The following is a 12,903-nucleotide window of genomic DNA, read 5'->3' as shown; positions in this document are numbered from 1 at the left end:
CCCGCCGAGCGCGCCGCCCCCGCTTCGCCGCCGAGCGCGTCTCGGGCTCCTCGTCCTCGGCGCCGGGTCGCTGGCTGTGTCGCGCTCGCTCGAGCGCCGCTCGGCATGCGCGGGAAGCGCCGGTTGGCCATCCTCAGAACGCGCGGCCGGGCTCGGCGGAAGCGCCGCGGCGGCTTGGGACTCCCTCTCCGTCTCCGAGCCCGACTCCGGGCGGAGGACGTCCCGCGACGCTGTCGGCGCTGTCTCCGCGTCGAACGCGCGCCACCGTCGGCTCCGCTCATCCGCGAGTGCGGTCACGGCCTCGGCGCACATGCACACGCACAAGAGCCGGGCCAGGAGGGGCATGATGTCACGGTTCCGTTAAACCCAACACCGACCGGAGTCCCACGGCGCGTCAGCCATGTCAACTTTGTTTCGGGATTTAAAAAAAACAACAACAACAAAAGAGGCTTAAAACGTCAGTCGAAGCCCTTCGTCTCCTGCGTTCGAAGTGAAGAAAGTCCTCCGATGAGGGGGTGGGGGTGACTCTCAGCAGGCAAGCCGGTCAGGGCGACTCAGAGGTCGGCGCGGAGTGACGGAGGAGCCCTGAGCGACTGAGGGTGCAGCGGGGGCGGACCCAAGGGGTGCTGGGGGTAGTGGGGGCCGGGTGGGCGTCGCAACTGTCCGAAACGTGAATCGGACCACAAGACAGACGACTTCCGCGTTGTTCTCTTTGTAAAAGAAAATGTCCTCGTCGTAAATTGCCAATGAATCGTTTTCAGGGTAAAGCTTAGGCCACTAGAAACAACTTTATTGACTGAACGGGCAGCGGCTTAATTTACGTCATATTCGAACATTTTCACCTGTCACACAAGTGTAAAAAGAAGTTAAGCAGTGTACAAGTTATTATTCCTGATCGAGAGTTATCGTATTTCTGTTTTGGCCATTTTTACTTTCTGTATGTCCTGATACTTTTATGCACATTTTCTTCACTTGCCGTATGTATCTGAATAATTGTGTGCAAATGCCACGTTTCCCCCGCTTTTCAATTGGAGCGTCCTAATAATTTTGCCCAAAAATGGCATTCCTTCCTGAATGTGTCCCATTCATTTAGTCCAAAACAGATTTTCACTTCCTCTGCGCAATTCCCATCCTTGTCCCAAGACTTTTTGCCCATATTGACCTTTGTTCACTTCCCGTTGTGTCCCGACACCTTGCCCATTTGTCACATTTTCTTTGCTTTTTACTCAAAACGCAAAGCCAAAATGACGGTAAAAGATTCTGCAAGTTAGAGCTGTCTTATTTTGAAGGCCGGCAACATGATTAACAGCAACTGAATTATTTTGAAAGGGTCCTCTTAAATGTCATTTTTTTATATAAAGATAAAATAAAGCCCGAGCGAGTCTTATGGGCTCGTGTCTTTTTGGGTCAAGGCGTTTTTGACGCTGGTGTGACAGATCTGGTAGAAGGTTTGCCGGCTTTCGACGTCGGTAGCCCGGTACGCCGCCAAACACAAGTCCAGCCAGGGCCGTTCACCTCCGGCGCCCTTCGGCGGACAAAGGGAGTCCATCGTTCGCTGGATCTGGTCCTGAGCTTCCTGATTGGTTGCGGCATCGTCCGCCGACACGTCGAAAAAGGATTCCTGATCAAAAGACACCCAATCATGAACTGGCGGGTTGCCGCGCCGCGCCAGGCCAGGCCGCTCCAACTGACCGCGTCTCTCCAAAGGAAGACGTCCAGCGCGTCGCTGGCGTCCTGCAGACGGAACTTGAGCAGCAAGACGAACTTCAGCAGTTGAACGCCAAATGCTGCGCGGCACAGAAAACATCGGCCAAAGCCATCGGGACAGCCGCTTTGACTCAAGGAGGCGACAAGTGAGGAAAAGTAGCAAAAGTCCAGAGTGGTGAGACGTGTACGGGAAGTGAACGGTGAAGAAACTACAAGGATGGTGCGAAACCTGCACACCGACCTTCTGCGATGATCTTCTCGTCGATGATTTGGTCTCTGCCAGTTGTCGGTTCTCTGATGGCGGCGCCCTCAGAACATCGCTTACAGCTGACACACACACACACACACACACACACACACACACACACACACACACACACACACACACACACACAGGAAGTCACCAGCCGGTTATGATGACGAGGTGGCTGACGTTGTGACGTCTGCAGTCCTGACCCGTAGAACCTCCTCTTGCCGCGAAAAAGGAAGGGCGCGCTCAGGTCCAGCAGAGTCGGATGACATCCCGGCGCCGAGTGGACGGGGACCACGTTGCGGTACGTGCCCGCGAGGTGACGCGCTTCCTCGAGCGTGGAACCTGGAGAAACATTCAAATGACACTTTGCATGATCACAGACAAAAAATGTAACGGCAAAAAAAAGTTGGAATACATATGTGTGTGTGTGTGTGAACGGTTGTTTGTCTTTGTGTGCGCTGCGATTGGCTGGCGACCAGTTGAGGGTGTACGATGCCGATTGCCCGTAGACAGCTGGGAGAGGCTCCTTTCATTTCGTAAACGTCAAACGCAGTTTCAGTTCCTCTTTTGCATTTTGAAAGTGTTTTTGTTTTGATTTCATCAAAGAAAACATTTTTTTGGGGGTGGGCGGTTTAGTTGTGGTCCATGTGCTCCGACCACTCGTTACCCGTGAGGAAGATGAGCTCCTTGGTCCTCCCCTGGGACATGAGTCGCTCCGACAGGTGAACGCCGAGCACGCGAGCGGGCGGTCCCTCCACCGGGTCGTAGCCGGGCAGGTAGACCCGCCCCGAGCGGGACCAGGGCGGCGGGCGGGCGGAGGGAGCGCCCAGGTCGACGCCGTAGCCCTCGGCGAACACGCTCGCCAAGCGCTTGTCGTCGGGAACGTCCTGCCTGGTGGGCGGCGCCATTTTTGGGGGTAAGCCGATGCGCGGAAATAACTCCCAACCAATCAAAATGCTCCGCCGGCACGCGAGCGCCGCGCGTGCGCGCCGTACATGGAGGTGCACTTGCTGCAGTAGAGTTTGAGCGCCCGGTGGAGTCGACGGGGCTCGTAGGATCGTAGCTGGGCTCTGACGTGATGAACGCCGGCGGGCTCGCCACGCGTCAGCTCGCCCAGAGTGACGGGACGAACGTCGTGCTGACACCTTCGATCCACCGCTGCACGATTGTGTTTCATACCTGTGCTGAACTCCACTGAAGCCCCACCCCCTAAAAACATGAGACAGAGAGAGGGCATCGCGGTTATTTGACTTCCAAAAAGGGGCTGTCCAAGATTTGCTCAGAAAATGGATGAAGACACCTCGGAGCTTCTTCCAAGTATGACAAATGCGCATGCGTGCTTCTCATTCGCGATTTGTCAGGCGAAGTGAGACAAAAGCTTGTTGTGGCCAGCAGAGGGCAGCACACATCTATGAGCTCAATCGAGGGGTGTCCAAACATTTGTCGTCCGCATTCCTCCAAATGCAAGGGGGCCGCTTTGACGTTGCACAACTTTCATGTGTCGATTGTGATGAGGCAAATTGTGAAAGATTTTTTTTTCTTTTTACTTTTAAGATTTGGGTGTGGCCAACGGCCCTGCACTCGCACTCGACTCGAGACGCCCTTGCACTGAAATCACTTTCAGCCTTGAAAACCAAAACAAGAGCAAACCGTCGCAATCCGATCTGTTTTTCAAACACGTGCTTGCGGATGATTAACGACGACGATTTTTAGAGCTGTGGAAAAAGCGCAACGATTCGTTTTGTAAAATGAAAGGCAAGACAAAAAGAAAGCCGATTTTCCCCTGCCATCGCGACGCTTACCCGGAGACTTCGGAGGCGTGTTCCAGATTTCCCACATGGCGGAGTCGTGCAGTTCGGCTTGCGTCCCCTCGTTGCTTTCCCGGAACACTCGCATGACTCTGCGCGCAAAGCAGGAAGGCAACACAGACGCTCGACGCGGTGGGCTCATCGTGCCACTGGGCGGAGAAGGCGTCCAGACGCGGGCGCGCCCCGCAAAAGGTCACCTCCTGAGCTCCCGAAGGTCGGGGCTGTCGTCGGGCAGACGGCGGACGCCCCTGCTGTACGCCGTGCCGCCGTGCAGGTGAAAGGAGAGACGGTCGACCTCCTCGGCCCGGCCGCCGCTCCGTCCCGGGATCTTGACGGAACCCACGATGGCTCGCAGGTTGAAGATCTTCACAAAGTCTCCGGGCTGGCGCGGGACAGAACGATGAAACGGCGCCAGGTTAGAGGTCAGACGGGACATTTCAGAACGGTTGAAAGCGCCCATGAATTTCTCCTCTCCTGAGGAAATGCACAAAGCGGAGCCAGCGTTGCGTCTTCCTCCCCGTGGAGCCCAGCAGGGGGCACTGTTGCATTAAACTCGGCAGCACCCCACCCCCTCCATGTTTGTCACGAAAAGCCCGAAGATGACAGAAAGATGCCTTCCTCTTCTTCTCCGTCATCCTCATCACGGCGACGACCTCGCTGCCGTCGGCGTCCCGCATTCAAGGAAGCGACAAACATACGCGAGGTGCACTCGCATCAAAGATGAAGAGCGGAAGAAGAAGAAGAAGAAGAAGAAGACGAGCCAGTCATCTCCGGCCAAGCGTCACTCACGCCCGTCGCCGATGTCGATCGGGGGAGGCCGAAGGCTTTGCGGCTGCGGTTCCCCCACTCGGCAGCACCCCACCCCCTCCATGTTTGTCACGACGTGCCCCAACATGACGGAAAGATGCCTTCCTCTTCTTCTCCATCACGGCGTCAACCTCGCTGCCGTTGGCGTCCCGCATTCAAGGAAGCGGCCTCCCCCGCATTCGGGGGAGGCCGAAGGCTTTGCGGCCTCGGCGGCGGTTCCCCCCCGAACGCGAACGCTGATCGTGCGTTCGGCACCCCGGTCCTTCGGTGGCGACTTCTGTCACCGTCGTGTGACATTTGCAGACAGCCCGACGACAACATTTGGAAAAACGATTGGTCGCGGCACCTGGCAAGCGGATGGAGTTGCGCCTCCAAGAGTGAAAACGCCGTCGGGACGGGACGCAAAACACACTTTTATTCAGGGTGCGTTCTTCCGCCGCGTCTGCGGAGAGCAAAAGTGTTTGAGGGGCTGAGTGACAAGAGAAAAAGCAGCCCAAAGACTCCCGAGGGGGTCAAATCAAGACTGACCTTTGCGAAAGATAAAACAACTTCAGAGAGAAGCTCAAGAAATGAGCCTGGCTGCTTGAGAATTTTTCGGGGGAAGCCAGCAGTTCATTTTGCACGCATACGGCGGCTTCCCGATGCCTTTGCGTCAGCACGGGCGGCGCCGCCGCCGCGGCCGCCTTTCTCGGGGGAGAATGACGTAAAAAGCCCAAAGACTCCCGAGGGGGTCAAATCAAGACTGGCCTTTGCGAAAGATAAAAACAACTGCGGAGCCGAGAGAAGCTCAAGAAACGAGCCTGGCTGCTTGAGAATTTTTCGGAAGCCCATCCGGCTCGCAGCCGCGCATTGGCTTGCTCGGTGCAACGACTTCGGAAAACAACAGGCCGCCGCGCGACACCCGGCAGCGGTCGATGACACAGAAATGCGGAGTTCGCTCCCATCAAGCGTGAGCGCTAAACTGGAGATAATGAGCGAGAGCCGGGGGGGTGCGGCGCAGCCGCGCCAGGAAAGAGAGACGGCGCGAGAGAGAGCGAGAGCGAGCGCTCTCGGTGTTGACGATTTGTTGTTGACAGTGATTGTGTTGATTGAACATTTGAAGAAAACAAAATCTCCGAAGGAAGCACGCCTGCAGAATATGGTTGGCGGCTGTCTCCATTCACTCCTTCGACTTGGTCATCTTTTCTCACGATGGCAACACGCACACGCTGTGCCGATCCCACCTCGGTCTCAGGCGGCAGCTTCATTTACCCGCCGAGGCTGCTCGCCGGCATCCCTGCGGAGCTCCTCGGACCGTTTTTAACTTAACGCGATCTACAATGCATCCACTAGATGGAGCTGCGCTCCTTCCGCCCGAGAGGCGTTCATGACCGCCTCCGAAAAAAACGTAAATTAACGATTACTTCAACGGAACTACGAAAATTGAAAAGAATGCATCAAAACAGAAAATCAAGCGAGGAAATCACAAAATAAATTCGATTGCCTGATCGCCATTTTGGGGGTTGACGTATTTCTGTCATGACCATACACAAGGATGACTTTTCTGCTGCGCCTTATAGTACGGAAAATAAGGTACGCTTTTTTTTTTTTGAAAAAAAAAAAATAATAATAATAAATAGCATTGGTGTCATTTTCCCGAATATTTCAGTCCTTTTTTTTTTCGAGGAATGTCCCAGGCGTGCTATGAAGACGCCTGGGAACTCTTTGGGAAGTGCAAACAAGTATGAGAACAACAATCGACAAGAAGTCTGCACACTTGATTCATTTGACAGATTGTTATGGGCGGGCGTTGCTGTTTTGGTGGGCCACCGTGCGTTTTTTTTTTTTTTTTTTTTTGGGTGGGTGGGAATGCTAACCTTGAGCTGCTGGGCGGACTGCGCGTGATCGTCGTACACCAGCACGTTGACGATGAGCTTCTCCTGCTCCTCGGCGAAAGAGGGCGGCCCCTCCACCACGTCCGAGTCCACCGTCACGTTCAGCAGAGCGTGCGGACATCGGGTGCCGTCCCACACCTGCGGGGAAAAAACAACAACAAAAAAAAAAAACACTTGGTGACAAAAGATGATGATGGCATCGGTTCAGCAAACGGGCCCAAGAGAAAATGGACCCCCCCCATCCGTCCCAAAAGCCAGTTCAACTTGACAAAATGAAACGTGGATGACACGCAACAACCTCTCGAGGAGCTGTGCCTGAAAAGACACCGCAAATCTGTCATGTCGGCTTGAGGCAGACGCGAGAAGATCCCTTCCCCCGTGGAATGTCCCAAGAGACGGTTCGAAATTGGGTGGGCAGGAGGGGGGAGTAGGTGGGGGGGCTACCTTACCCTGAGCAGGGTGCACCTGGAGTCGACGGGCGCTTTGGCGAGCAGCTGGCAGGCGAGGTTAAAGTACATTCTGGGCTGGACGCGGGCCAGCGAGACGGTGGGGTCCGGGGGCAGCAGATCCCGGCCGGCCGCCCAGGAGCGCAGCTCCGTCACGATGCGCCGATCCTCCTCGGAGAGGCGGCGGGTGGGGCCGGAGCCCCGCGGCTCCACCTCGGCGCCCACCGTCCCGCTGAAGGCCAGCGCGGAAAAGCCGTAGGTGGTGATCACGGCGGCTTTGCGATTCCTCCCGGGCCGTACGTAACCTTGACTTTGTGTAAGCGCACGATGTCGCCGATCTGGAAGATTTGCGGGTGCCTCTCCGGTTTGGCGGAGAAGATGTTGCAGCTGACCTTTTGCCCCGACTGATCGCTGATCTTCAGGAAGGAGCAGAGGTCTGCGCAGAGGAGACAACAAATGCCGCACGGGGGGTGAGATCGCCGTGGCGCGCGCGAGACCGCATCGCTTCCGACGTCGTTTGGAAACGACTGCCGCCAATCGCCAAAAACAAAAAGACATCGCAACTGGCGCGTTCGCCGTCAAATGATGCCGATTTTGGCGTCCGTTTCAGTCGTTTCGTTTCGAAGGCCGCCGGCGCCGACCTGAGCCGCGGCTCTTGAAGGGCTGTTTGAAGAAGACCACCACGCCGTACACGTTGACCACGGCTCCGGGTTTCAGCTCCCCCAGCTTGACGTACGTGCACGGCGGCGCGTCGGGAACCTGCGCGGGGGGCGGATAAGACGGGAACAATCACCAGAAAGTCGGCTCGCCGAGGGTCGACGATCCGGCAGCTCGATGTGCTTCTGACCGCAGTAGGGGGAGGCGTTTTTTTCTTCTTGGCTTGTTGCGGAGATGCGAGCTGACCGGGCGGGCGCCGAGACACCTGAAGCACCGAAGAAACACAGACGGAGTTGGTTGGTGACGAGTCGCGGGCAACATGCGACGCGTGTGACGTTCAATCTCCGCGAACGGACGACATCGTCGGAGCGCTCACGCGGACGAAGGCTTGCTCTCCCGACAGCAGCAGGTTGCACGAATGACGTTTGTCCTTCTGCGCCGTGGGAGACTTGCCCACCGCGAAGCCCGAGGCCGTCACCACGTCCTGGCGGGAAACACGAGACGGAGAGCAGATTGTGCCGCGTTTGCATCTTTTTTTTTTTTTTCCTTCGCTGCCACGGGGAAGAATTTGCGGGGGCGGATTTACGTGACAGATGTGACACACTGACAGGTTTGAAGGAACTCTCCGGAAACAACCTGAAGGAGGGCGTCTGTCGGCAAAAGTGCCTGTAAGCGAGCGATAATCGCTCCGGAGGGAGCCCAAGTCTCCCAAGGTCATCATTGGCCAGTGATGAGGAGGATCGATCGGCCGGCAATGGGACGTACCCCTTGATTGACAGCCTGGCAGAAGTCGCTGGCCAGCATCCCCAGCAGGACCAAGTTGATGGACGAGGCCTCCTTGGGTCCGGACTTCTCTTCTGACAAGCGCAACGCGGCGGCCGAACACACAAGCCCAAGTCAGTCGAGCCGCCATCCAAAGTCAAGTCCGGGTTCGTACCTTCAATGACGGCCTTCAGAATAAAGTCGTGACTCGGCGACGACACCAGCGGCCCTTTGTGGACCACTCGGCCCTGGACATGCGCGCGCACACACACACACAAAATGTCGCACAAATAGTCTTGGACTGAGCGATTAATGGATTGCATCTTTTTTTTTTGGGGGCGGGGGGTGGTCTGTAAGACTGCAAGCGGTTGCCGGGGCGACCTCACCTTGACGGAGTGGTGGCTGTGGTTGCCGTCGGTGCTGATGTCTGTGATCGGAACGATGGTCAGGTGGCCGCCTGGCCCCGCCCCTTCCGCCAACACGATGACAGGCATGGCGAGGGCGGCGGCCTGGAAGGGGAAAAAAAACAAAAAAAAAACACATCCATCAGTTTTATCATGTCTCATTTCGGGGATGATGTTTTGAGGAGGGCTTGTTAAAAATCCGCAATTAGGAAACTAAGCGAGTCTTTTGGCACCAGGCGGGCGAACGAGCGGACGGGTCATTCCCCTCCCGCATCTCGCAACAACCGCCAGCTGACTGCCACGTGCCCGCCAGAGATCGAAATTCCCCCAACGCCACACGGAAACATTTCGAAGCGAGGAAGCCTTTTTGGATTCGACCTGAAGCGTCTTCCGCAAACGGCCAGAGCCCAGCTGCCACCATTTTGGCCTTTGCGCATTCTCGTCACCCGAATGACGCACGCGAAAACCAACACAGACAAGCCTCGGTTTTGCAGTCTTCGGTGCGCCCACGTGACGTCTTATGAGGAAACGAGCTGAGCACGAGGGGGGCAAGTGTGTGTGTGTGGGAGAGCAACCCAGGAATGCGTTCCCAGCAGGTAGCGCGTGGCTGCCTGTCACAGTCGCTTAGCTCAAGTGTGAGCGTCGTGTGGCGGGAACAGGCTGCCGGGCAGACGCCGCGTTCGCTCGAGCGGAAATGCCAGCCGGAAACGAATGGGATGAACCTCGGCGCTTTGGAGTGCGGCAGAGGAGCCCGGCGGGGCCGAGTTCAGAAGAGGAAGGAGTCATTCGAGAGCTCCGAGCTGAGCGACGTTCCCTGACTTTGACCTTCCAGATGCTACGCGTCGCTCTCGCTTGCTTTGGCTTGAGTCGGAGAGAAAAAAAAAAAAAAACAACACACAAACTCACCCAAAGTGAGGGCTGCATCCAATTAATCAATGTTAGTGTTTTGGGGTTTTTTTTTTTTTGGTGCATGCAAATACTTTCTCTTTTTCATCATTTTTTGCTGCTGTAAATTGCGAATTTCTCCATTGTGAGACCATTTTTTTTCTTCTTAAGAATTAGGTGGCACTTATTTGTCAGAACAGAAAAGTGCACATTTCATTTCCGGGCCACATAGCGCAGCTCTGTTGGCCTTAAACGCCAACATTTGCGCCAAGATAAAAGAATACGATGGCACATAAAGCAAGTGAACATTCTCTCAGCCCGACGCTCAAATGCGAGCGGGTACATAAACCGTTTAAGCGCCTCATCTCCATTTCCATGCTGTCTGCGAAACACAGATACGGTATTTTTATTTATTTTTTCTTTATCCGTGTGTTCCCACACATCAGCTGTTTTATGTGCTTACCTTCAGGTCGGAAACATGGTCCAGATCCTCATTGAAGAAGAAGAAGAAAAAAATCCTCTCAGTGGGCGGCCAAGCAAGAACCTCAAGACAATGACACATTGTGCACCTTCCATCACCTTGGGCTGGCCAATATGGCATTAAAACATCTGAGCACCCCTACCCCCCCACCCCATTTTAGGGTTTCAATGTTATCACCCCACGAAGAAAAAAAAAAAAAGCGAAAACAAACAATGGCATTTGTCAAAACAGGTTTTGCTTTTCTCTAGGGCTGCACCGAATGATATTAATCATCAATTAATTTGTAGATTATTTTGTCAATGAACAGTTGAATGAGATTTTTTTTTGAAAATCGCGTTTTAATTTCCATCTCGATATTCAAATAAAGGGCATTTAGTGCAAAAATTCACAAACATAAACCAATGAAGATTCAGTTACTGGTTTCGTCCACAAAATGTCAGAAAATGGGCAAAAACGTCCATCTTTGTTTTCCATAGTGAAAGCAAAGTTTGATGACGCCTGCTTTCATGAAGGACTGCAGAAATTGGAAAATATTGAAATTCTGAGGACTTGGACAATTTCAAGTCTCCAAACGATGATATGATGCTCAAAATAAATCAATTTGGGAAACAAATAATCATTGCGACTTTAATTCCCCCCCCCCCTTCTGGATGTTGCCACTTCGCGGATTTTCGTTTATCGCAGGTGGTTTTGGTCCCCATTAACCGCGATAAACGAGGGATTACTGTATACGCAAGAGGTTCCATATCGCACATTTTTACGACCGCGCGCTGTGCACTGTCCAATTCGGCCCGCAGAAAACAGCGACGATGAAATCCATTTTCGAAGAAAACCTTAAAGAGAGTACAGAACACTGAACCGTGGAAACGGAGACGAGGCGACGTGACGAACAGGAACCCTTGTTGTGCTTTTGTCGAGTTCTGGGGCTGCTTCGAGTACGCACCACGCGTCGACTATCAATGTGAAACACGAACAATTTCAAAATAACGGCCTATTCGAGATAACTGCCCGTCGAGTGATGAAACGCAAAAGCGTTGGGATTTTGCATGAAGTCCGGCGCGGGCTGCACCGTGACACTAAAGGGTCGCACAAAACAAATGGCTCACGAAGCTGGCCACACTCGCTGAGCAGTTATCCGAAAGTACGAGAGGTGGCCATCGGGAGTAATACTCGAGTGACAAAACTTACCTTTTACTTCGTATTTCCCTCGCGTTGTTTTCGAACTGGCAGGATGTTAAGATGCGCATGCGTATAAGGAAAATACGGAAGCTGCACAAATGCGCATGCGCGAGACATCAACGTCAACTTTCGCCAGCTTTGCTTTTTTTGTTCGCGCGACAAAATGCAGTACGTTTGCTTCGATGGCGCTCTTACAACAGGCGTAACTGTAAACAAAGAGCTTGACAGAAATGTCAACGTAAAATAACAATAATACAACAGAGCACAAGAAATGTCAACGTAAAATAACAATAATACAACAGAACACATCAAAAATAATACAATTGCAACAACTGCAATCACGTCAAACATCAACAATAATACAATTGCAACAACTGCATATTACGCCTTTATCAAAGTTTAACTCATTAAGTTGATGTCGATAATCAAAAATATTCAAAGCACTTACTTGGCTAAGCATCTTTACCCTGTAAAGCCTGAAACAATAAATAATTATGCAATACAATTCTAATTGGTTGAAAATACCTCTCATACTTAACAACAAGGATGTCTTGACCTTGTCATGTTTCATTACGCAAAAAAAAAAAAAAAAAAAAAGCAAACGCTCTGTGAAGGCGGTGATGGAATGGATCATTGTGTGTGTGGGGGGGGGGCAGCGGGGGGGGGGCGCAATATGAATTCTTGAAAGCCTTATGCTTTGGCGCTTTCTTAATGCTAAAGTGCGTTCCTCAGCGCGGTGACGAGCATAAAGCCTCAGGCTGACACGAGCGAGGCCTTGATGCGACAAGTGGTGCGGAGAGAACCGGAGCGCATCGGTGGGCTGCGCGGCCTTGCGCCAAGCGGGTGCGGGGGCGTGAGCCGTGTCAAGGCTTCGAGGCACAACAAAGGCACACGAGTAAATTCTTCGCTGTGTTAGTCAATCTTACTCCCCGTTTTTTTTTCTTTTCTTTAAGTTTAGTCCATAATTCCCTAAAAAAAAAAAAAAAGCCAGTAGCCGGTCTCTAATTCCAACACGATTTACAACTGATGGTGTCAGAATCTAACGAACAGAAGAGTTGTGCTTAACGAGAAGCTTTGCGGAGACTTTCCTACACGTTCAGAAAGAGGGGATGGTGGGAGGTGGGGGGGCTCTGCTGACAGATATTCTCCTCTCCTCTTCCCGTCATCTTCATCCTTCATCTTTCCTCATCCTACTCATCGGCGTCGTGTTCCAGGCACACGGAACCTTTGGAAACTTTCTTGACAACAGATTGTGTCACCATCTGCACTTTTGCGCACTCCGCTAGCTACACACGTCGAGAGGATTTTTTTTCCTTTCCACCAAGGGTACCATGACACGGTTTCAAAGTTGGATTATTTTTTTTAATATTCAAAAGTATCCTTCTTTTTTTGTAGTATTTAACTAAAGTAAAAACATTTCAAAAATGTTTTTTTAAGGAAAAACGTTTTTTTCTCCTTCTTTTCTTATTTCTTTGAGAAATTTTACAGTGTAAAAAAAATTCAAGATATTTTTTTCTGAAGATAAAATCATCGTTATAAATTTGAGAAAAAATAAACCATTGTTATAACTACATTCTTTTTTCAAGAAAGTATTTAATAAAGGGCAATCTTTTTGCATAATCTCATTTGTTCAAGAACAA

At 52.5% G+C, this 12,903-nt stretch overlaps 1 protein-coding gene across 1 annotated transcript; it reads right to left on the bottom strand.

The window, feature by feature from the left end:
- Positions 1-763: 763 nt before the first annotated feature.
- On the bottom strand, positions 764-11,343 carry pot1 (protection of telomeres 1 homolog). The gene is given in 19 exon segments (XM_019881764.1): positions 764-1,621; positions 1,693-1,787; positions 1,949-2,034; positions 2,164-2,302; positions 2,628-2,851; positions 2,956-3,169; positions 3,763-3,860; positions 3,966-4,150; positions 6,432-6,587; positions 6,899-7,174; positions 7,177-7,331; positions 7,537-7,654; positions 7,743-7,817; positions 7,929-8,036; positions 8,318-8,409; positions 8,490-8,562; positions 8,701-8,823; positions 10,067-10,096; positions 11,273-11,343. Coding segments are annotated over 17 exon segments (2,439 nt in total). The 5' UTR covers positions 8,809-8,823; positions 10,067-10,096; positions 11,273-11,343; the 3' UTR covers positions 764-1,384.
- Between the last annotated feature and the right edge of the window lie 1,560 nt (positions 11,344-12,903).

This window comes from Hippocampus comes, unplaced genomic scaffold, assembly GCF_001891065.2.
Source record: "Hippocampus comes isolate QL1 unplaced genomic scaffold, H_comes_QL1_v1.1 scaffold299, whole genome shotgun sequence".
NCBI classification, from domain to species: domain Eukaryota; kingdom Metazoa; phylum Chordata; class Actinopteri; order Syngnathiformes; family Syngnathidae; genus Hippocampus; species Hippocampus comes.
Note: the sequence above shows the minus strand (reverse complement) of the source record. Positions and strands in the feature narration are given on the sequence as shown.